The sequence below is a fragment of the Salminus brasiliensis genome, chromosome 18 (genome assembly GCF_030463535.1).
Source record: "Salminus brasiliensis chromosome 18, fSalBra1.hap2, whole genome shotgun sequence".
Classification (NCBI taxonomy): Eukaryota; Metazoa; Chordata; class Actinopteri; order Characiformes; family Bryconidae; genus Salminus; species Salminus brasiliensis.
Window position 1 is genome coordinate 14459951 of NC_132895.1, and position 24675 is coordinate 14484625.

A 24675-nucleotide genomic window follows, 5' to 3' on the forward strand; every position below is an offset into this window, starting at 1 on the left:
TTGTGTGAGAAAGGCAATTTGGCATTCGCTTATTTAAAAACAGTCATTTTTCTGCAGGTTAGGCTGCAAAGACACTAACCAGAATCCAAGGTGCATGAAATCCGTAACTATAAGAATTGCAGAATTCCCATGTAAATACCTCAGTTTCTTCAATCATTTGATGTACACTTCTTACTGCTTCTGTCTAAAATGCTTACAGCAAAGGTCATAAACATTTTTATGTAAATGTGTTTCCTGAGAAAATAGTATGTCAAATGTAAGAGGAAATCATAATACTGTCTACTGTGCACTCTTTAATCAGTTTAACCAGGGATGCATCTCTTAAAAGAATTCATTTACTGTATATTTATGAGAATGTTGTATTGGTTTCTTCATATGTGGGACTGTGATTTGACATGAAACAGTAATGAAGACCCCACACATGCTGTTGATGCTGGATTGTTTTGTTACCTGGTGTTGATCCTTAGTGTTTTAGTGGTACACTCCATAGAAACTCAATTAATAGAATCTGTAATCTTTAAAATGTCAATAAACGTTGGAATAAACCTTAATGCTGCTGCTGCTGCTTCTGTTGTTTATACAATGTAGTGGAGCTACAGCTGAATATGTAGCACGCATTGCAAGTCATTGGTGAAAGAATGGGTCATTCTTAGGAGCTCTCTGAAATACAGTGTTGTACTGGGATGGGACGTGTGCTGTTCCTGAGAAAGATGGGGTGTCCAGGGTCTATCTGTGCATGTGGCTGTGTACAGTAGAATGGGCTTCAGTGAAATTATTGTCCTTGTACAATTTTGATGTCAAAATCATGATGATGCTGAGATTGCAAGGGAAGGTGTTAACCTCTGCCTCTCTGCCCTGTAAAACTAAAGGGCACTGGAGGAAACCGAGTTTTAGAGACTCCCCTATGGAAGGATAGTGGAGTAGCTCCATTGACTGAGTCCTCTCCCAGACTCTCCCCCGCTGCGGGGAAGCTAATGGTACAGCCCAAACAAACGTGTTCCGTCTCCATGGTTACAGAGGAACGCTGGAGCAGGAGGCCAGGGGCTGTTAAGGTGGGTAGCTAGCTATAGATAATGTTAGCCAACACCCCAACCGTCTTTAACCTTACTTAATTAAAATCTAGCTATTATTAACTCGATTAAATTTACATTTACTCATAATTATTGTGTATATTTACTTATAATTACTGTCTGCATTGTATTTAGCCTACCACACCACACCAGAACCTGGGCAGGAGCTAACTAACCCCTGACAGTGTTGAGAGGATACACGGTGATCGTCTGTTTGCAGCTGATGTTTTTAATGATATATATATTTGCTTTGTTAAACGGGCATAAACTCGACTTTTTTAGACTAAAGCCACACTAAAACTGTCTAATTAGTTCTTGGTAAGTTAGCTAAGCACTAACTAAACGTGGCTACTGCTCTACAGACTAACTGCCAGTGAGTTTTTGACTGGGTATAATTTAACTTGATGATTCAGGTTAAAATAACTTTCTTAAAAATCTAAAAAAAAAAAAAAAAAAAAAGGCAAAATAAATAAATGTAACAAAATAAAATAAATAAATAAATATATATATTATTATTATATATAATGTTAAATTACATGTTAAATTATATGAATTATTATGTGTAATTAATAATAATTTAATTTAATAAGTTAATAATAAAGGTTATGCTGGTGGTTTTTACAGTACTTTTACTTTTGCTTGGTAGTAGACTAGTTTTAGACTTTTTGCTCATATCTCCAATGATCTCACACAGGTTTGTGTAAATTTGTAGATCAGGGTTGTGATGGCTGGAACATCGAGGCATGACCGGGAGATGGCGATAAACGCCAAAAAGCAGCTGTCGGAGAGCTCGGACCCCGTGGAGCGGCTGCGGCTACAGTGCTTAGCCCGAGGATCCTCAGGGATTAAGGGTCTGGGCAGGTAACCCCCCCCCCCAAACACACACACACACACACACACACACACACACACAGTTTTTTCAGGAAGGCAGCACCTATTATAGCAGCGATATCTTAGCAGCTGAGTGATTACTTTCCTGGTTTCCTGAGGGGTGGATTCACTAACCACACAGGTTGCTGTTGTGTAATAAACATATTTTAGATGTAAACAGAAGCAGTCTGCTGTGGGTTGATGTGAAATACACAAATACAGGGAAACGTACTGAGTCAGAATTGGTGATGTGTGTTGGTGATAGGGACCAGATATCTCTTAAGTATTAAAAAAGCACATGCAAGTTCACATATTACATATGAAATACAAACACATGCATTGCTTGACCCCTGGTAGTTGTCCTTTTTTTGGGGGTGGGGGGGGGGGGGGGTGGGGGTGGGGGTGTTATTTTTTATGGTTCATAATGTTTTTCAAATATTGTAACTTGATTACTATTTAAAGCTCAGAAAACATAGCACAATATTTCTCTGGTCATTTTGGAAATCAAAGCTGGCTGTATTTGTGATCATGTCTGATGGTTCTCATCACCACCATTTCACATTTAAACACTTTAAGCTTTTTTTAAAAACTGAATGGTGCAGAAACCTTGAAAACATTTCCCTTTTAGGAAGGAGTTCTGGGTTTTACCAGTCTCACTTCTGGCAGCCCTACACTGTGTAAATCTGTGCTTCGTCTGATCTAGCTTGTCTGAATGAACTCATTGATTAATAGACTTGTAATGTGTTGGAGAGGGAAAATAGTAATGTGTGCAGAGTATGGGGATTCAGGGCTGACTTTGCGAACCACTGCTTTAGAGTTTTCATGCCTTAGGAGCATAAAATATTGAGAAAATATTTCACCTCAGATTTGTTATCCTTTGGATTATAGCATGGGAAATTAAATGATCTATTATTATTAATACCTAGGTAGCTAAATAGTACCTGAACATAAGTATCTGAGCATTTTCAGATGCTGCAGCTCTGTCAGAAGTCTATCACAACTTCACCACAGACTATACTAATGTTTCTTTCAGAGATTTGGCTGAACAACCACTTTGTCCCTCTTTAGTAACCTTTTCTTGTCACTTACAACATGTGTTAAGTCTATAATGCCTAATGTCCATCAGGCTGCCGCTTAAACTGCAGCTGTGTTTTGCCAGAGCCTTTCGGATCATGGATGACGACAATAGCCGCAGTCTGGACCTGAAAGAGTTTATAAAGGGCCTGAATGACTATGGTGTTCTCATGGAGAAAGAGGAAGCCATGGCAGTCTTTCAGACCTTTGACAGGGATGGCAGTGGACAGATTGATTTTGATGAGTTTCTCCTCACTCTCAGGGTAAATGTATTACTGTCATGGGTAAAAACTATTGTATGTTTATTTCTGCCTGCTGATGTACATGCTTATTTATATTGCAGCCACCCATGTCCAATGCAAGGAAGGAGGTGATAATGCAAGCATTTAGAAAGCTGGATAAGACTGGCGATGGTGTTATCACTATTGAAGATCTGAGAGGGGTGTACAATGTCAAAAACCACCCCAAATATCAGAATGGGGAATGGACAGAGGATCAGATTTTCCGCAAATTTTTGGACAGCTTTGACTGTCCTGATGACAAGGACGGAAAGGTATGCTAATGCAGTAGCTGGTCTGTGTAATGCCTATCATGTCTTTCATCAGTGTGGGTGGGCAGGAAAATGTAGTGTTTGTGTGTGTTTCAGTATGAAGGGAAATTATGTACAGACAACGTTGTGCTGTTACTAAGTTCCTTCCACTACTCTTTTTACTGTATGGAATATTAAATGAAGTTAGTAGTTGTGTATGTCCATAAAGAGTATTGTTAATTACACCCTGTTTTATGCATCAGGTCACACAAGAAGAGTTTATGAATTACTACTCTGGCGTGAGTGCCTCCATTGACACAGACGTCTACTTCATAGTAATGATGAAAAATGCCTGGAAACTTTAACTGTCTTCAAACATTTGTCACAGGGTAAAGAGCTGAGACGTTGCTGAGAGTTACTTCAATCTCTGCAAAGCAATGGGATCTGTATCTTCCAACGAATCAGCACAAGGACGAGAAATTCCTAATGCACCTGCCCTGATTCCATTAAATCTGATTCTCTGTAGCAAGATATCAACATAGCATCAATCAAAACTTTGCGTCAACATTTATTTTGCTTCCTTCTGATTGCTCTTATAGAACAGTTCTCTAATCCCTCAGTCAAGAATCAGTGTGACGGATGTCATAGTTTTTGCAATGCTGTTATGCTAGACTGCAAACACTAAATACAGTACTTATGTATGTGGAACAGAACAGTACTGTCTCAGGTATGAATTTAGGGGCATCATGAAAGACCATGGTCCTTTTGGGCATTTCTGATTATGACATTAAAGAGATGCAGTCATTTCCATTATGCAGTGGCCTGTCTTTGCCTGTCTTTAATAGCTGGCTGGAGATCGTTTTGATGGAATCACTTGGCAATATTGACATTGACATGCAGATCTAAGGGACCAGATTTAACCCTCATCCAGCCAACAGAACAATATTAATTTCATGCTTTGGTGCATTTATATTTATGTTATATTTGACGTATACCAGCATGTTTTCTGTGCTTTAAGTGACAGACCAGAATATTAAGGAGAATTGGAACCATTAGGTCATTGAAGGAGGTGTTATTTGGTCAGGTGCTAGTCATTTGTGTGTTCAGACTGGTTGTATGAGGGTTACGATCAGTGTTAGCGGGGACTAATGTATAGTCTATGTTTTTTTGTGAGATCTGAAATCACTAACTTTCCTCAAAGGCTTTGGATTCACTCTCCTGTTATTTTCCTTAAAAAACAAAAACAAAAGAACAATAAATGATTATGAAATTCTTCACACATCACAGTATTTCTCACTACAGGCGAACAGTAGCTCTAAAGTTGTTAATCTGCTCCAAAATCATCTCGGTTACCTGCGAGTAGCAGGTGATGTGGTAAGCCTGCTAGAGGGAGACTATATCTCTATTTGACTGTATGAAAGATGGCTTTTGCACCTGTTCAGACCCTGAAATGAGAAATACAAATTTAGCAGTAAACCAGAAATTCACAACAGCAAATGCACACCAGTACTTCTGGGCTTTCCCCTTGGGCTTGGGCAGTTCCAGCTTTGTATTTCATCCTTCCAATTTTCCCATTTTAAGTTCATAATGTTGCTGATGGAAACTTTAGCATTTTTTTCAAGGGATGATCGAGTTCACATTAAGTGGAATTTGTTTTGTGGTAATAATCACATTCCCTCTCCTGTCTGTAGGTCACAAAAGAAGAATTTGTCAACTACTACAGCGGAGTCAGTGCTTCCATCGACAGCGATGCATATTTTATTCTCATGATGAAGACTGCATGGAAACTATAAGTGGCTCATTATATTAATTGCTTAATTTTCTTGAATTACTGTTTATTTTAAAGCACTGATTATGCAAAATATTTCATTTATTTATGTACTTTTTTACTTTGTTCATCGTTACACATAAGATTGTGCAAACATTGTTTGCTGCCATAAATTTGTTCAAAACTTTGTTTCTCAGCAGTATGTGTGTTTTTACAGAAACAATCCATCATAATTAATTTCATATTGGATGATAATTGTAAATACTAGGGGCTTCTACTGGGAGAGCTAACAAACCTGCATGCATCAAATTTAAACCTTTAATTACTTATTTAGATGTATTTACTATCATGTTAGCTAATATTGGTTTTGTTTTTTTACCCAATTATATTTATGTTGGGAGGGCCATGGCAAAACGTTCACCTCTCCAGGTAGTCCATTGTGGTGTATTTAGGATCATTAGCATTGTCCTGTTATGGCAATGTCCTCTTTTCACCCTCAGTTTTTTTTTTTACAGATGGTGTGATGGTGTTTTGCTTTGCTTCCAGAATTTGCCGTTATTTAATCAGATCTTCCCTCTAACAGTAAAATGTTCCCTGTACCACTGGCTGCAACACAAACCCAAAGCATGATCAGTCCACCTCTATACACAACAGTTGTTCTTCTGAAATTTTGCGCTCTCCAGTCCACAGAAGGTATTTACCAAATGGCTTGTTCAGAAGTCCAGAAGCTGAGAGTCTTTTTCTGTTGACTTTTCCATGAAGGTCATGTTTGTGCATATGTCGCTGCACAGTAGAACTGTGCACCACCACTCCAGGCTTTGCTAAACCTTCTGGGAGGTTCCTTTGTTGTAAATTGGATTGAGGTAATGGCTACAAATGGGAGAGGACGTTAGCCTCCTGGCTAACCAGGGAAAGCCAGTAGAGAGGACGTTACCTTTTCAGCAATGGCGTGAGAGCACCCACGGAGCCTCATATTAGAGACTCAGGTTTAGAGAAATAGTGTTCTATTTCAAAACCTGCCATCAGATGCCCAGCTAGGTTGAGTGTTTCTTCTGCTGAGCAAGAGAGAGCCCATATTGTCCTCATTTATCCTAACAGAATGCAGATAACTGCATCCTCTGGGACTGTGAGGATGAATGGCACATGGCAGCGCTGCATCAGTAAGCAATGTTTTACAAGATGCACCCTCATAAGGGGTCTGTATCAATGTATTCAATGACATCCAAAAACACAAATATGCCATAATGTTTTACCTTTTTTTTAATCTCATATTGTGCATCGTATAAACAGTCTATAATATGGATAGTACAATATACAGTAAAAGACACAAAAATGGATAAATACTTGCTTGATGAAAATCATCTTGAATACTCTTAATCATTATAAAGTTTAATAAAGACAATAAAAGATAATTGTTTTGAACACTTTTGGGCCTGTTGTGCAAAATCTTCTAAACTAGTTATTAAATGTGTTATGTACTCATTCATTAAACGTGTGAAAATGCTGTGTGACAAATCACTCTTTAGTTGGAGAGATCGTAATGGGTAACTGAACTGAAAGTGATGCTAGATAAAGCGTTGATTAGGATCAAAGCGAGTAGGTGTGTGTATTTAAAGTATATGTTTAAAAACCATCACTAATCTTCTGTTTGCATTCAGATTAATGTTGGAATTAGTAAACGGGCTTATAAAAAATGTTATATAAAAGAAAACCTATAAGAATGATTTGATGAGTATAATATATGTATACTAATGCCATAAACTGTATGTGAATAAAATACAATAGTTTCTGCTTTAATGTAACAATTGTGGAAATGCTGTGCGCTGTTCGGCGTGTCAGCTCATTGTACATCAGGGAGAAATGGGTACATCTAGTCTAGCAGCAGTTATTGTATCACTGTAAGCCCTTGGCAGTGATGCCTTTTGAAGTGCACACATTCGCAGCAGTCTGCAGATTACATGTGTTGTTGAAAGGACAGCGTGTCAGTCAACATACGGTAATTACAATCATTCTGAGCAATTTTGTGACTGTGATTACTGATCGCTACATTTCCGTACACAGGTTCTCTGCCCTCCTTGCAGACGAGTGTGGTTTGTCAGGCTGTGTAAAGGCCTTTCAGAACACACCCAACAGGAACATACAAGATTGCTCACAAAAAGCCCACAGAACATTTCTTTCGATTCATTTGCCATAATAACGTGATGAATCACATTGCGTGCAGGTGGAAAACCCTTGAGTGCGTTTGCAAAGTTAAACAGCCAACAGAGTTGTACTGTTAATCATTCAAAGTTGAGACATTCAGAGACAACTTTCAGCAGCGAGTGATATTGGATTGTACATTTCCCTAAGCACTGTTACCACCTTTCTGGAGGATGAAAGGCAAAACACAAGCAAAATGATGACTTGCTTCAGATTCGGCCACTTATTGATTTATCATCCAGCAGATCCGGTAATGTCCCTAAGGTTACGAGCAGTCCTCCATGAAGAAACGATAACATGAGCAGCCTTTAATAGGAGATTAACTTCTGTGCAATTTACGCGGCTCCCTGACCTCACTGTGTTTTATAGAGGCTGGACATGGTCACATAGGTCTCATCCCTGCAATCTCTTTGGACACTTGCTAGGCTCTGGCAGCCGACCTCGTTCTCCCCTTCCTTTGGCTCATCCAGCAGCTTAATCTTCAGGTGGGACATCTCCTCCTCCAGCCTCGTACTCGAGTCGTCTCCGTCCTGCTTCTCAAGCGGCGAGGCAGGCCGAGAACAACTCCAACCCGCATCTTCTTCAAGCTCAGGGGCGAGCTGCTTCTCCTCGGCATAATCTACGCGGTTGATGTTGATGTCGTTGAAGATTTCTGGGCTGAAACTGACGGGCGGCCTCTGAAACAAGAGAGGTTTTCGTTTAATTCGACCTTTCCAGCTACACAGGTTGTTGTAGGCAAAGTCTAAAACGAGTTACCTCCTTTTCCCTGTGAATGTGGGCGAGAGTGGCCTTTGGGTTTGGAATGTTTGGAGAAATGTAGGCCTGAATCCTAGAGGAGACCAAACGCATGTTGACCGTTAATTTCACCAAGCTTTTGTTGTAATCACTGTTTTCAATGTCAGAGGAGAAACGAGACTCACTCTTTTTTCCATCGCAGTACCGCCAACACGCTGACAATCACCACAATGACAGATGTGCAAAGAATGATATATGTGACAAGCGGAGGTTCTGCAATGGACAATTCTAAAAGAATTACACAGTGCATAACTGTTCAAACAGCTGATTGCAACATGTCCCCCTCGTGAAGAAACTCACCTGTTAAACTGCTCACACTGAACTTTTTCACCGGGCTCCAGGCAGTCCAACTGCCATTGAAATATGTGCCTTCAGGTTTGGCCCTCACACGTACATAGTAGATACCATTGCCTTTTAGAATGTGTGCACCTAAGGTCACTTGCTTGTAGAGCACTGTCATTGTCTTCAACAACAAAAAAAGAAAAAGTGTGCAGTGTTATGATATTGAATATTGAATACAGATACTGTTTGTATTTCCTGAATGATGGAGCCTTAGTGGAGAAATAAGGAGGGATAAAGGTTACCTTTCTTTCTGTGTCATTGGCTCCCCATATTTCCAGTTGGAAGATTGGTTTTTCGACAAAGTCGTGCTTGTAGTTAATGTTTATAATCACCATGTCAGACTTAAATGTGGCATTTTGTACTGACGGGACTGGGATTTTAACTGCATGGGCAGAGGGAATGGTAACAGATTAGCAGGAAATGTACAACAGAAATGTTCCACAGTGCTGAAGAAATGCTCAACAATGGCACTTTTTGAAATGGATTGAAATGAGGCCCATGTCCACGTACCTATTTTCACCAAATTGATCTCTTGCTTATGGACGCCCCCTCCTCTGAAGTATATTCTTAGTTCAGAAGTTCCAATTGCAGATTTCACATCAAATCTAAAGCTGTCCTTATTCAAGGTGGCATTTAGACATTGCTCTCTGGTGCTGGGGGAAAGAAATGAAAAAATCCACACCTTCAGTACGACTGCCACATTTATCATCAGATCATTTCCATCTTGTTTGTTCAAAAGTTAGCCAGATGCACCAAATCTATCCAAATTTGCATGTGAGACAAAACACAAAGACCAGCAATAGTAGAAAGGAAACAGCAAAGGGAAATACCATAGCTTTGCGTATTGAATGCTGTCGATGTCTTCATCATCCACCTCACAGGTAAGGCTATTATTCATAAAGGAGATCATGGACGAGCAATAAGCCACACTGGTCTCTGCATCAGCTGTTAGAAAATAGGAAGACTCAGCTCAGACAGTTCCAATGTCCTAGCACTGTTTAATGAAACATTCAGTATTTCTATTCACTGACCAAGCTTACCTACTGAACCCTCCAGTGCCTTCATGTACTTTCATATAGTGTCCTTTCAGGCAGTGTGCCCGTTCTAATAACACTTGCCTTGAATGGCCTTGTTGTATTTGATACATTTTAAAACAACGCTAAAGATGACAGTAATAAGCCTGGATCACCTTAATGATGATTCTCAGTTTTCCAGATCTGTAAGAATCCATCAAGATTAAGATCTAAAAAAAGAGACTGCACTTAAGATGCTGAGGTCACTTTTGGCATTTCCAAATGTGCAGGACCTGATCTTTTCACGCTTCAGTTTCACACCCAGTTCATCTTTTCACTTTTCACATTTCAGCGGAATTAGAAATAAGATCTCTTACCATCATCTCCACTTTCGGAATGAGCCAGAAAGGGACACAGTGTCACGAATATCCAAAAAACATATGCCATCTGTCAGCCGGTAATATTCACTGGCCACAACGAAAAAAGGAGCACTGCGGCATTTCACAGAGCTCACAACACAGAGTTGCACAGGCAGAAGGAGAGTGAGCAATTTCTCTTCAACTCGCAGTATTTATACCACAGAGGAAGAGGGAAGGGACAGAGAGAGAGAGAGAGAGAGAGAGAGAGAGAGACTCTGGTGTCTTGCTGCTTAAAGAAGTGAAGGTTAAAAACATTGAACACAAAAAAGCTTTTGAGACTAATTTTGGCAGCTTACATCAGACAGCAGAGAAACAGGTCAAATCAGGCAGAAGACAAGACCAGACTGGTGATAAGCAAAAACAAAGATTCATGAGAACGAAAAGCAGTGAAGAAAATGAAACTGAACTGAAAACCTGACAACCGACTTTTCTTAGTACATTTTTATTAACAGCACTGATGCAAAGTGGTCAAAGGCAGACGTTGAAAGCATACAAGGCCATTTAGGAGCTTTAAAAGTCACAGTTTTAAATAGGAGCAGCTGACACAGCTTCTTGTGGTGAAAGAAGCTCATCTCTCTACAGCTGAAGTAGATCTCAAACTTCAGCCAAAGCAGCTTAAAAAAATTGCATAAAAACTGTCATTTTCTGCCATTTCTTGCCATTTCTGCCTATGTTGTTTCATTTGCAGTTTGCCGTTCACGCACAGTAATGTTAAAGAAAAAGTGAAATAAATAAATAAAAAGCCCTCTCTCCCCTCAGCACACCTCCAATCTGAAAAACAACAACAAGCGGTAAGCGAGTCCAGCCCACTTCCTGTCACCTATGGTAATTGGGGTTACTTCAAAATGAGGACAGCATGTAACAGTTTACCATAGGCCTTACTGTTTCAGTGAAATGGAGCCAGCGAGATGTAAGGCTGTTCGTTCGACTATTGGTTTACTGATTATGAAATATTTCCTCAAACAGTCTTACACAAAAAAGTGGGCAGCCTTAGCCAAATCACACAGTTTGTTGTTGCCTTTTTTACTGAGAGGTATTAAACACAGCCTCTGTTGCTATTCAAGAAAAAGCAATTTCAGCAAAATCGAATGCACAGTTCCTCAGTGGTCATGTTTTGACACCCTAAGTGTTGAAAAGCCTCAGATTCTTTTCTGACAAGGTCTCAGACCTAAATTAGCAAATCAGGCCTGAATCAGGCATGTCACCATCTGTAACTACAACTGCATACCAACTGAAAACCATCTCCAAGTCTTATTATAAGACTTCCTTATAGTAACTTCTACTAAGCCTTATCAAACACTGGCTCCTCTGAGCAACAGTTTAAAGATCTGAAAACGAAAGTAATGGATGCCCACAAGGCAGGGGAAGGCAATTAGAAGATAGTCAAGTGTTTTCAGCTTGTGGTTTCTACAGTGCGACTCATTATTAAAGAACTGCAGTTCACAGCTAAGGCTGTGTTTCAGTACCTGTTAAAATAAAAAATAAACTAAAATACAAATTGGTCAAATGTGCCCCAAATGTTGCACCAAAAAAGACTATATGTACTGGTTTTTACTTTGGGTAATATGATGATTTATGTAACATGATATTACAATACAATACAGTTACACCATGTTTATCATTAGTTATACCCATTACCGTTTGTTACACCTCTACTCATTAGGACCCTGCTGGAAGACTGACCGCTGGGGTCCCCTCTAGCTGCGTCAGACCAGCTGCCACCCGCCAGTATGACCACCAGGCTACCCCACCATCCATACCAGACCAGCTGCACACCCTCCTACCACTGCTACCTGCCTAATGACCATGTTAAAACCTAAACAAACTCTTAACTATCAGCCACTATTACTATTACCACCATTAACTATCATTACTCTGACCATCACTGCCATGACTATATATATAAGCTATACTACACCATGATTATTATATCATGATTATGAATATGTTGCACACCTGAGCAGTAGAACAGTATATGTTGTTTAGTAACTTTTATTAATACTGTATAAATAGTTCTGATCAGAGGAGGATAGATGGGTCCCCCTTGTGACTCTTGGTTCTTCCCAAGGTTTCTTCCTCCAGCTCTGAGGGAGTTTTTCTTGCCTTCTTACGTCTTCTTATGTTGTTGATTTCTTGTCTTTTTACTGATTACTGATTGTGTAAAGCTGCTTTGTGACAACAACAGACAACAAAAGTGCTATACAAATAAATTTGATTTGATTTGATTCATATCATCAAAGAATTGGAGTAAATGAGCATCCTATTACAGCAAATATGTTTAAGTCTGTTAAGTTGGTCTAAGCAGATCTTTGCCAGGCAGCATAGTCACTACATATGTAACACTCAAAATGAATACTGAGGCTTTCAGATTGAGTCACGACTTTGTGATCGAATGAGTCAGTGGCTAACTGAACAGCAGTATAGTTGGAAACATGAAGCATAAGGACGTTTACATAGTGTGGATACAGCAGGCTGTGGTTACCTGATTGTGTACCTGCACACTTCCTGTTTAAGCCTAGGTCACCAATTTCTGTTTTGTTCCCTCTGACGACACAATCTGCTGTAAAAAATGCAGAAAATGCCACTGTGGTGTTACATCTTTTTGCTGTATGGGAATTACCACTGGCTGGATGAAGTTGCACACAGGCAGTTCAAGAGAATTGGTTCTCAAGTGTTGCTGTTTGTAATGACCATGGACACACACCAAACATCCATATGAACAGACATCATGTAGGTCCTCCGCAGGTCTTGATGAATGCCTGAAGAAACACTTTGTCATGTTGTCATGTTGAAAATTCACAAAAAAAAATACCCCCCCAGGCTTTCTTTTCCACATGGAGCTTTCTCACTCTTTGACCCACTCCATCTCCACTTTTTTGTGACTCTTCAGCAAACAGGACGGGACAGTCCCAAAACAGCTAGGCATTACTCTTTGACTAGCTTTCACTGCCACAGGACAGTTATATGCATAAGTCTGAACACCTCTCTTCAACTAAATAACCCAGCTAAACATTTTTGGTTAGTGAAACAATTTTTCATTTTTTCCTCACAGTTGAATTTGGGAAAAGCCCCTACATTTGGTAGGCAGATTTCAAAAAGTAACAGAAGTACATCATCTAAATGTTTTTTTATCAGTGTACATTCAGAAAACATTCTAGTTTATATTTAAATAAATGCTACAATAAATGTTTTATGACACATTTGAAATCTATCAGTGCGTGTATCAGTTGCATCAGTGTTTTATTTTTTAAGTTAGTTAGTTAGTAATCACACGTTTTCAGAATGTTTCTGGAACATCATTTCTCTAATGTTACAGGTTGACCTTCCTGGAACCTTTAAAAACATTGATAAACATTCTATAACGCTCTCTGGGAAGCTTGCTGGGAAGTCAAGTAATAGGTTGGAAATAAGTTAACTAATCATCTTTAGGAAACAACCTTAAAACCGTTCTTAAAAAGACATTTCTTACATTATAAGAGCAGAGCTGCCGACAATTCTGCATCATGAATCTGATTATTGAATTTTGTTAGGACTTTTCTCACAAACAAATTGAAAGATTTTTTTTAGGAATGCCTTGATGAATGAGGCCCAGGTTTTTTGTTCTCTGAATTGAACATATGTAGAAGCAACGTCATAACAACTTTACCATGTTTGATGTCTTTAAATGATATTAAGTTGAGGCAGTTTTAAATAAATTTAATTTCTGTAAAATCAATTGGAACAGAGTGCCCAAACCTTTGCATACAACTGCATGCGCACCTCCTAAACTGCGCAAGAGGAAGTGCACTGTGCACTTTTCAGTGTCTCAAACAAGTCTGTAGCTGTATCGTGGTATCAGCAGACGACAAGCGCTGACAACATCCCATCACGGTTTGCAATCTGCCTTTGGGCCTAAGGTCAGTGGACCATAGTAGTAACTGTGGTACGCAGTTTGTGCGGCTGGTAACACGATATGCACCTTCAAGATCAGCTCATAAGAAAGTCCGGTGATAAACTCTGTGGTGTTTCAGACGAGGTGAGAAGTGCCTAGTAAATGTCTGGTGATGTCCCTGGGTATCGGTGCACGCTCATGTGGGGTTCTTATCGTGCTTTGCGATCAATGTCCTTTCGATATCAACCTCTGTCAAGCAGTTCTATGAACTGTACACTTCACCTGAAGAACAGAATGTAGGAGGTGAAACAGAGACTTTTTTAATGAAACTGAGTAATGGAGCAACAGGTTGACTGATGCCTTGAAGAAGTTGTAGGTATTTACATGGACATGTCTCACCTCCCTTCCCATCCCCCCAACTGGTAGCAGCGTGCTCGGGTTCTTGCTATTACTGTCAAGGCTAATATTGACTAAAAACACTACACACGGCTCTTCGCAAGAAGCTCAGACTTGTGAGTGAGTAAGAGAAGCTGGAAATGCTGGGTGCATGTGGGGGTTGGGGAAAGAGAGAGTTAGAGAGAGGTTAAAGGGGAGCGGGTTTTTGCTGGGTGGAGGGTGTGTGCATGTGTGGGGTGGCTGGTTCGAGCTCTAGAGTGCGTCCGTGGGTGGCAGCTGTGGTTAAAGCTGCTCAGAAGGCAAGCAGAATGTGAGAACGGTGAAGGGAAAAGGGGGGAAAAGACACTCCTCCGGCTTTGTTCTGCCATGCTTTGTCATCTTTTTTTTTTTCTCAAAAAAACGAGGTGACACATCTTTTCCCTCTGCTGTCTCGCGGTTACGATTGCTGGTATGTGTGCCAGAGGGGCCGAACGAACTATTGGTTAGACAGAGAAAGTTGTGCAGCGGGGGCCTAGCATTGGTGTGCCGCGCCAGAGAATTCAAGGCCTCATCATACAGGATGAGAGCATGCTGAACAAACCCCCTGAAACCACACTACCATCGCTGGAGGCCCCTATCTCACACACCATCTCTCAACAACAGCTTCAGCGCTTTATCTGCACACAGCACTCTTCTGTACCTGCCATTCGTGAACTCTGGGATGTTTTCTCTCTCTCTCTCTCTCTCTCTCTCTCTCTCTCTTCTCTTATCTTGCGGTCAGCATCCTTTGAGCTCCTCGCTTTTCGGTGCCTCAAGATGCATCCATGTGGGAGGCCATGACTCGTGATGCTTAAACACAGAGCCCTGACTGCACAGATGAGCACTTGAGTCACAGACTCCGATTCGGGTTGGGTGTTGACTGGCTCAAAACGCAACCTGGTTCTTAACTGACTTGCGAAGGTTTCACAAATCTTCAGCCTGATGGAAGAAAATACACACAGCTGATTAAATTATGACCTCGAAGTGGAAAATAAATGAAACCTTTCAGTTCTAGCCTTGTGGGAACAAATCGTGAGCCTTTCAGTACAGAAAAATCTTTAGTCTTATGGACAGAACAATGTGCTGCATGTCGCGAAGCAGCTTGCAAGGTTTAGATCACATTCAACATACTAAACATACTAAAACCTCAGCTGCACTGGTTATAATGTTAACTAACTAAAACACTCTTCCTGCTACTAAACAAGTAGCCAACTGCTTCAGGCTGTTTTTAAACACAGCATTTACTGCATGTAGCAGTTTCTTTGGTCCTGCAAACTGAGGTTTTCTAAAGAAGCAAGGCTTTAATTGGGGTTTACTTTTGTATAATGCTTCAGCTACTAACAACTCTAATAATACAAGACTTGCCTTGCACCTGAAAGAGTCAACACTCACCTCAGACACTGACAACATTACTAGGACTCATACCCCTGAGACTTGACGCTTTTCTTCAATCTACTCAGACTTGCACCCCAGAGAATCAAGACTCAATGAGACTGGACACATCTTGGACTTGCACCCCAGGCACTCGAGACTAGACTAGAAATTATATCCCTGAGACCTGAGAGTTGTCGTGGACACCCCAGAGAAACAAGCCTCGCGCGGCAGAGACTGATATTATCACAACACACTTGAGCCTAAACATGGACTTCACTTCCACCTGAGAGGCTAGGACGCACACCACAGACACTCGTGACAAGACTAGGACACACAACCCAGTTCCTCAAGACTTGACTTGGACTTGCTCCCTAAAGACCTGAGCCTCAACATAGACTTGCACCACAGACAGTCGAGACCGCACACTGCTTCTTCAGCATTGTAACAGTGTCACGAACGGCTTGCGTAACCAAGAGGAGTGTAGGATATTATGAAGTGATGTCCATTTGTTTTTCTTTTGTATGAGAAAGCAAGGAAGCTGACTGAGATTATAGAGCTGAATGGAAGTGATACGCTGACAGCTAAGAAAAGATTAATGTCTCACTTTAGCCACTGAATCACACATGGGAGAACAGACAGAAAGATGAAAGGAAATAGACAGGAAAAGGTCATAACAGCCCAACGAGTGTCTCAAAAGACAGCCTCATGTGCAGCATGCAGATAGACTCCTGTCTGACACTCGGGGAGCTCACACCTGCCGTAAATCTGAAAAAAAAAAAAAGATCGAAAACAGAACAAGACCTGAAAATATAACTCTGGGGTGATGTAATGAGGACATGAAACATGAGACGGGTTTGTGTTGTCAAGGCGAACCTTAAGAGCCAGTGTTCTCGCTTGCACCGGTTTTGTTTACTCAGTCACTTTTGAAAGAGGCTGCACAGCTACATGTCTGATGACTTCCTGTTAATTAGTTACCACAAACTGAGAAAAACATGAGCCACAAGTCAAAAGCCGGAGTGTTTTAGCTCTTACTCTGTGACCGTTACTTGTGTGTGTGTGTGTGTGGATGGGAAGGAGCATAGCACTATGTTCACAAGACCTCAGTGAAAAGCCACAAACACAAACAGGAGGCAAAAGAAAAAAAGGAGGAAGAAAGAAAGACAGATGATGTGCAGTGCATGGATGCCTTGCATCCTGGTAAGGGGACATTACATTTCTGCTTCTCTGAACCATGATACTTCCTTTTTTCCACACTTTGACCCTTTGGCCACATATGAGGACAGTGTTTTAGTTTTTTTGCAAAAACGACTTCCTGTACTGAGACTAAGTTTAGTTTTTATACTTGTTAGGCCCTACCAATTCCAAATAGGAGAAATTAAAAATGCACACCAAGCACAAGTCTGGGTCTCAGGAGGTTAAGACAAACACTGAGAGATTCCTAAGAATAAAAAAAAAAGTTCTCAAATATTTTTGACAAGACTTCATCCTTTTCTTAAGAAGGCAACTAAGCTGGTTCGGTTGATTTGCAGTGTGAAAACACTGAAAGACTCTGTGTTATGCTGAAATCCAACTCCATCACGCAGCAGTATGTGCTCAACAGATTACACTAGGAATTCCTGTATCTACCATAACTGTAAGTTACTCCTTATGTACGAACGCCAATTAAAGAAAAACGAGGTTAATCTGCTGCGCTCATTGTGCTGTGTGACGCGCGTGCACTCAAAGGGAGTCAGGTCCTGGCAGAGAGGCAGAATTTGGCACAACACCTACAGAGGCAACTCCCCAGTGTGGAATACAGGGAGACGCAGCCCACGTATGTGATTAGTGCGAACTGGGCCAATTATATACAGTGTAAGAAAACTAAACACCCTGGTTCGGACCTTGTGCCTCGAACCTGAGTTACAGCCGACCACAAACACCCCACATACTGAATAAACGTTACTCATTAGTTAATTAGCAAGAGTCTGTGATTGAAACGCGTCTGTTTAAGCCCCGCCTTCTCACCGACACTATTGGTCTACATGTACCTGCTTCTACCTCAATCATTGGGCACACTGCTTAAGTCCCGCCTTCTTATCACCACTATTGGTGTACATTAACCTGCAGCTACATCAACCATTGGTCAAACTGCTTTCCATCACAGCCAATTGCCCACAGCCTAAAATGTCTAAAAGCAAATATACATTTTTATATAAGTTTATATATATTTTTATAAGTTTTTTTAAGTATTTGTTAATATTTATTTTTCATTGTCATTAAAAAACATTTTTAGTAAAACTATACAAAAACTATACTATTACTTTTTTACTTATTTTAAGACATAAGTAAGACATAAGCAGATCGTTTATGATTTATGAGTAAATATTTATGTATTAATGTTCATTATTATCTCCATTATTTTGGAGATAACTCCCTTTTACCTTCACACACCCACGCTGCCACGACTACACACACGTCCTACAAGTGAGGCTTACTTATTGGCCCCCAGCCACAACATCCTAACCACGGTGGACGCTTGTGCGTCTCCAGTGTCCTCGGAATATGGTCACCCTGCGTTTGCAGAGCATTTTGCTAAATCTCTCACCCCTCGGTTTTTCACCAGGTCAAAGAGTCCTGACGACTAATTATTGGAGCTGCATTCTGTAAGTATTAGCCAGCTAATAAAAGAGCACTTGCTTGGTTTCACTTTGCTGATGCTCCAGTGGACATAGTCGTTATACAGAACAGTGTTCCGTCTGTAGCAAACTATGTCTAGCTTGCTGTACTTACTGTGCTTACAATTTTACACTTACGTGTTCACACTAGTCTTGGGTTTGTAAGGTGTGAATCTCCACAGTTACTCTCCTCAGAATGACAATGAATTTGTTGAATCAGTATGTTAGCAACAGGATACACAGATGGGTTACTATTACAAAGGGTTAGAGGAGGCTTGACACATAAGGGAAACATAAGGGATGAAAAGTCTCCCTCAGTGGCTGAGGGACACTGTGACTTCGGCCTGGGGCAGATCTGGTCCAACTGAATAGAGAAGACCAATGTTAACATTTGCCATGATTGATTTCCAAAGCAAACTGAATGCCTTAAATTACAAATGTGACACTTGCGCATGGACCTGAAACCTCTGTGGAATTTGACTCCTGCCAGTATCTAATATCATATGATTAGCAATATGATAGCAAATGTGGGTAGAGTAGTTTAAAGCCATACTCAGGGGAAAGTGCAGTTTTTTCAGTGCAGTAATGACTCAAGCCGGTCTTTTCAAAATACAACTTGCAAAAACTACTCAGCATGTCCAGCATCTATCAGCACATGAACTGAAGCATATTGTGTTTTTTTCCCCTAGCAAATCTAAAGTAAATATAAACTCACAACAGTCTGGAATCATTGGCCATAATAATCCATTAAGACTAATGCCAGTAAGGCTTATTGGTACCTATCTTGTAACGATTGGGTTGTATCCAGAACCTGGTGACAATGTTGGACAACATGAGATTTGATGGAATTTCAACAGTGTTTTCTGTTTTATGTGTGTTACAGTTTGACAGTGAATGTTTAGTACTGGAGCCTACAGGCTCATAAGCCTGTTTGCTCTTTGGAGAGGTAGTGAGGACAGAAATAAAAGTCAGCATGCCGAGAACGGACCAAGGATTGAAGAATTAAAAAAATTAATAAACTGGAAACTGGTCACACGAATTATCTAGTTCATGGAATGTGTTATTAAGTCTACATATTATCTAGACATTTTCATTGCTGCCCAGATAGCAAGGACTTTTTGGCCCAAATGTGGCCATTGAATGAGAGTGTTGACTCTGGATACGTCTGGCTGCATTGACTCAGCCACAGGTTCACCTGGACCAGATGTCTGGCATATTGACGGTGGGCCAAATTGGACCTGGCTTCACCTTAAATGGGCCAAATATCAGGCATCTTATGTGCCAGAATTCTGTTGGACCGGGACCATGTTATGGGCCAACCTGAGGAAATGACCACAGGTTTTAAATGGGTCATATGTTAGTCATGTTGTGGGTCAGCTATGTACCAGAGGAAGTCACCATGGAACCGTTACATGGGATGATGTGTTGTCTGTACCCGACCTCTCTAATGCTTTGTGGCTAAATACAGTCCTGACATCCTGGCATTCAGACCTTTAGTGCAAAGTGCTTGCAGGAGACGAGAGACTGTTACTGCAGCAAAGAGGGACACACTCCCTGTTAATGGCCTTAATTTTAGACATTCTATCCATACACTTCTGTCAGTACAGTACAGGGTGCATGTGGGCTGTGGGTTCAAATGCCATGACAAACCGTAAATGTGGCTGTTACAGCTGGGTCATAACTGCAATAACTGACCCATAAGTGCCTTATCTGGGTCATATTTGGCTCACAGTCTTGACTGCTCAGATTGGCTCAGAGAGGACTGGTAAGCTGTGCAAAGCAAGAGGATTTAAGGGGCCAAACCTGAGTGTAGGGTTGTAAAAGTTTAGAGATGTTTTAAAGTTATCAGTAGACTTGTTAATAGATAATAATAACAAGATAATAGATAATAGATAATATTAAAGTACAGCTCGCGCCGCACAACACATCACAACACCACAAGGTCAAGCCCAACTTTTGGGCCACATGTGGCCCACACAACACTAACTGCAACCCATATCTAGCCCAGCTCATGACATTTGGACAACACATGTCCCACAAAATAAATGCCGCCATCTGAGTCTAACCTGGTACAGATTAGACCTAAATGTGTCTGCTGTGTGGGTAAAGATCCCCTTTTTATTTTTTGACTGTGAGGCGTCAACTTAGCAAACTTCAAAAGGATCAATTACATGGCATCTCTCAAAGTAGATGATTATTGCCATGTTGAGAGATGAACTCTGCTAGACTTGTAGCATCAAATCTGTTTGTTGAAATGGCTGCTCACTTTTGGCAGGGTTACTCAGACACATGAATGTAAAAGTAATATCTTGGTTATGCTGAAAACCCATATTTTCTTGGATCCTCTTGGAATGCTCTTAGAATATATTTTAGCTGAGAAAAACAGGTTGGGTCTTTCAGACATTGGCAAAATAGCTACACCTCTCAATAACTTGCATACAGTTCTTTGAACTGATGCTTTTAGAATCTACAATTATTTAGAAATGGGTCCGAGAGATAATCGTAATTCTTGTAAATCTACCATCATGCGTCTGAGATCTGCACTGAGCTGCCTGGACTTCCCCATTGTACTGCGTGTGACGGCATTGTACAATCCAGTAAGTGCTGTCAAACAAACCCTTTTTATATGGGCACAGAAAAGCTACCAGCTGTAGTCAGTCATGATCACTAACTAAGAAGGTTGCCAGTTTGGACCAAGCCTTCAGCTTACAGTGATTTGGAAGAGGAGACTGTAAGAGAGGGGGGAAGAACTTTGAGCTGGAGGTTGGGTGGATTCTGCTTTGTGGTAGGAGCCAATCCTCCCTCTGATAAGTGGAGCCAGCAATGATAGATGACAACGGTTAAAAGGGAGGTGTAGGGGTGGTAGAGGGTTGTGAAGACTTGTTGTAGATACGTGAACAAGGAAGAGATGGATTTTCATTGGATTTGAGAAGAAGGGCTTCAGGCATGTACCACCTCCCAAAATGTAGTTATTTTAGAACTCCATTTAAGAGGCCATGGCCAGTTTACAGGACAATTTGGAACTTGCAGAACAGTCGTATTGGGTGTATATACATTTTTTTTTTTACCCTGCATGTATAATTCGTGCCCTGTGTTGATTGTTTACCAAATTATTATTTTTTTCTTCTATTAAAGATCTATGTTCTACACCTAAACTGCCCTAGAAAAAAGTTAAGACACTTAAGTTTTTAAAAGACTAATATTGCCTTGACATTTCTGTCCATGAGAAGTGTACGTAAACATCTGATCACAATTGTTTATATAGTGTTCTGGACTTTTTTTCCCAATTAGCACATAGTGCAGATTATTTCAATTAATAATTAGATGTGAATTCTGTTAATAGACAAACAAAAACACAATGAACATCTAAAATAAGTAAAACATCAAGGAAGTTCTTAAAGTATAACATAACAGGTATATCGACTAGATTTAAGGTTTCACTTGCACAGATCTAATTCTTTGCCGTATCTGCTGTTATCATTGAAGCAACCACAATAAAAGCTCTGCAGATAAAAGCTGACGACCAGATATTTCGGAGGAAGCAACTGGCCTTAATGACATGCTGATCTGCACTTTTAGGGGGAAATGACAGCAGTGTCACTGTTAACTAGTGAAGTGCTAGTGAAATACAACAATGACAGATTTATTTTGCATGAAACTTCAAAATGAACAACAGATCCATACAGTTTAAGAGCTTTTCTTCAGACTTCACACATCATTACCTTCTTTTACACTTCATGATGAAGGTCTGAAAAAAAATCAGCACAGAAAAGTCCCAGAAATATATACTTCCTCAAATACATTAACACATTTTTGAAAAATCCAGTGTTTATTAAATGCAATAGACTTGCTCATCTTTGGACAGTATTCATATTTGAATTAGTCACAGTGGACTAATACAGTATGCAGATCACAATCACACCCTGATAAAAGCAGTAGACTGAATGTTTTGAGGGGTTTGGTGATTGAGATGTCAGTTGTGGAGCTTGTACTGCCCCCTGGCTGATAAAGGAGTGTGATGACGATGACGTGCTGCTGAACATATTGGAGAAGAAAGACAGAAACTGTCATTGGCAATGAAGTCAAATACAAACTGCAGATCTTTACGGTATGAACTGTATTAAATATACACATGTAGGCAGTTATGCAGCTTTAGTGGTTTATCCATCAAGAGGCATAGGGATACTTCTCACTGCTGATCTGATGGGTTTGATTGCACATTTCTGGAGCACCAAGAAGCCAGCAGAGGGCAGTACAAATTCCCAAAAGCTTCAGATAGAATCTCGAATGGAACAACATTGTGTACACTAATAAATACACAAGAGAATGAAAAAGAGTCCATATGACTTGAAGGGAAATCATCATCATCGGGGGATTAAAAAAAAAGTCAATCTCACAATGTAAATAAAATCATCATATACTTTTCACATATAAGCACTGAACACTGAAAGACAAGCCAAATGGTCTTCTTTATTGGCATTGAAAGTGGTATAAAGCTCACAGAGACCCACAAAACCATTGATGTTAATGATGTATAAATGAGACTGTTATGAATATGGAAAATCTGCATTAGTGAGGGTGAGGTACACAGTGCATTCATTATATGTCAAAAAAAGACATAATTAGACAAGGAAACAGTGTGTTTGAGCCAACAGCCTGGTAGATTTGCATTATGCATTGTTTCTGTCTTTTTTTGGCATACAGTCCTTCCTGTTGGCATTATAGATGTATGTATGAAGATTAAAAAAAGAGATTCTGTAAAATATGGTTTGTTAGAAAACAGTGTTTTGCTGTTATTGCTGTGGGATTGCAGATAGAACGATCCTCATTTAAATTAAGAGATTAGTTCATTAAGAGACTCCTCTTTTCTGGAACTGTTCCTTCATTCCAAAAAGTACTACTTGTAGTGCCTCCTTACACTTGCAAATGCCTTCCTTTCAACATGTACAACTTGTCCCCTTTTACCTCTCCCCATACAATAATTACCATTTCCTTATTCTGAACAGAGAACGTAGACTCATAGCGTATCTCCCATATCTCCGGTCTCCTACAACAGACCTCTTCTCCACACCATCGCTCGACTTTGGTTTGCCACTTTCCTGCTCATCTTTCTCCTGAACAGTGTGTGTGTGTGTGTGTGTGTGTGTGTGTGTGTTTGGAAAGCTGTATAAAACAGGACTGTTAGCGCTGTGACATAACAGCTTCAGGCTTCTCCTCAAAAGCTTGCTTCAATCTGCTGCCTGGACTTCCCAGAGAAAAGGATTCGCTGCAGGCCAGGAAAAAAGAAAAAGAGTGGGCTTCGTTTGGACAGAGTGAGTCACGGACAGCAGCCACTGCAATGCAGGGGTTTCTCCTGCTTTAGCTGGCGGCAGCTGAGAGACCAGATTTGCTGATTACTTTTAAGAAAAAAAAAAAAAAACTTAAGTGAATCAGTGTGGGTTGTCGTTTCACTGAGAACGCATCCCCGTCCCAGTCCAGACATCAGAATTGCCTGTTAAATCATTAACTGCCAGCAAAGAATGAACTGATAGAAAAGAAAAAAGAGCGGTCAGATCTGTTAGAGCTGCACTGAAGGTCAGTTCATGTCAGTATCATAGGATCTCCTGAGCCACACCCGAGTATGGGGCTCCCCTTTTACACACATTAAAAAGAAAAAGGCCTCAACACTGAAATTAGTCTGCCTGAAAGACTCTCAGTGGCTGCTGATGAATCCCTGCCAGCTCTATATTAGATGTTTATATGCTGGTTAGTGGGACTGTGCTGGGATGCGCTCCTGCAGGTCTGCTCAGGTGGAGCAGTTTGAAGAAAAAACGGGGACAGGCAGGTCAGACTCGTACAAGGAAGTCCAGGTTGAGAGATGCCGGCATGTGAAGGGTCTCTAAACTCAGGGCTGAAGGAGTGTAGGGGAACAGCACAGGGAATGTGTGCTTTGTGTCCACCAGAAGCTGGTTGTTTTCTATTCTGTCTTGGAGACGGTTCTGAAATTAGAAAACAACGTTTATCTTATTATCAATCTAACAAACAGATGTGCAAAAGCACACTCTTGCCCCTGTAGAAACATACTGCCAATAGATCAGGACTCAGGACTGGAGCAGATAAGCCTTGATTTTAGAGGAAACAATGAATAAGCAGGTGTCCCAATGTATTTAATAGCCGTAGTCTATGGGACATTAACCCCTGGCCTTATCCTTCTTAGCACCACTCTAACAGCTTTTTATGTCCACACGTTCATAGACATCTGCACACCCAACGGTTCTACATAAGTAACAGCCTCCGCTCTTCT

The 24675-nt window shown here is 40.6% G+C and overlaps 3 protein-coding genes across 5 annotated transcripts in view; 1 reads left to right on the forward strand and 2 right to left on the reverse strand.

Annotated features, from left to right (window-relative positions):
- Positions 1-1037: 1037 nt before the first annotated feature.
- capslb (calcyphosine-like b) lies at positions 1038-7076 on the forward strand. Its single transcript, XM_072662355.1, has 5 exons — positions 1038-1052; positions 1783-1931; positions 3100-3277; positions 3358-3567; positions 5235-7076. Exons 2-5 carry the CDS (start codon positions 1795-1797, stop codon positions 5334-5336), a joined length of 627 nt encoding a protein of 208 aa, XP_072518456.1. The 5' UTR covers positions 1038-1052; positions 1783-1794; the 3' UTR covers positions 5337-7076.
- On the reverse strand, positions 6549-10188 carry il7r (interleukin 7 receptor). Of its 2 annotated transcripts, none has more exons than XM_072662354.1 (8): positions 10038-10188; positions 9478-9592; positions 9158-9300; positions 8890-9029; positions 8606-8768; positions 8431-8518; positions 8267-8339; positions 6549-8187 (listed from the first exon to the last, which is right to left on the reverse strand). In XM_072662354.1, exons 1-8 carry the CDS (start codon positions 10105-10107, stop codon positions 7864-7866), a joined length of 1116 nt encoding a protein of 371 aa, XP_072518455.1. In that variant the 5' UTR covers positions 10108-10188; the 3' UTR covers positions 6549-7863. The 2 variants fall into 2 exon arrangements, with proteins under 2 accessions (XP_072518455.1, XP_072518454.1); XM_072662353.1 differs by having other exon boundaries at positions 8431-8533.
- Positions 10189-22492: 12304 nt separating this feature from the next.
- Positions 22493-24675, reverse strand: part of myo5b (myosin VB) — a 65745-nt gene continuing 63562 nt past the window's right edge. For both annotated transcript variants that reach the window (XM_072661588.1, XM_072661587.1), the window contains one exon: positions 22493-24370. In XM_072661588.1, the coding sequence (XP_072517689.1) occupies positions 24218-24370 (153 nt within the window). In that variant the 3' untranslated portion in view covers positions 22493-24217. The remainder of the gene's footprint in view (positions 24371-24675) is intronic.

What these genes read in the sequence shown, in the direction of transcription:
- capslb (XM_072662355.1), top strand. Translation starts at nt 1,795, where the DNA reads ATGGCTGGAACATCGAGGCATGACCGGGAGATGGCGATAAACGCCAAA. An exon ending in GGGATTAAGGGTCTGGGCAG is followed by an intron (nt 1,932 to 3,099) that starts GTAACCCCCCCC and finishes GTGTTTTGCCAG; the next exon opens with AGCCTTTCGGATCATGGATG. An exon ending in AGTTTCTCCTCACTCTCAGG is followed by an intron (nt 3,278 to 3,357) that starts GTAAATGTATTA and finishes TTTATATTGCAG; the next exon opens with CCACCCATGTCCAATGCAAG.
- il7r (XM_072662353.1), bottom strand. Translation starts at nt 10,107, where the DNA reads ATGGCATATGTTTTTTGGATATTCGTGACACTGTGTCCCTTTCTGGCT. An exon ending in TTCCGAAAGTGGAGATGATG is followed by an intron (nt 9,593 to 10,037) that starts GTAAGAGATCTT and finishes ATTTTCTAACAG; the next exon opens with CTGATGCAGAGACCAGTGTG. An exon ending in GTACTGCGATGGAAAAAAGA is followed by an intron (nt 8,340 to 8,430) that starts GTGAGTCTCGTT and finishes GGTCTCCTCTAG; the next exon opens with GATTCAGGCCTACATTTCTC.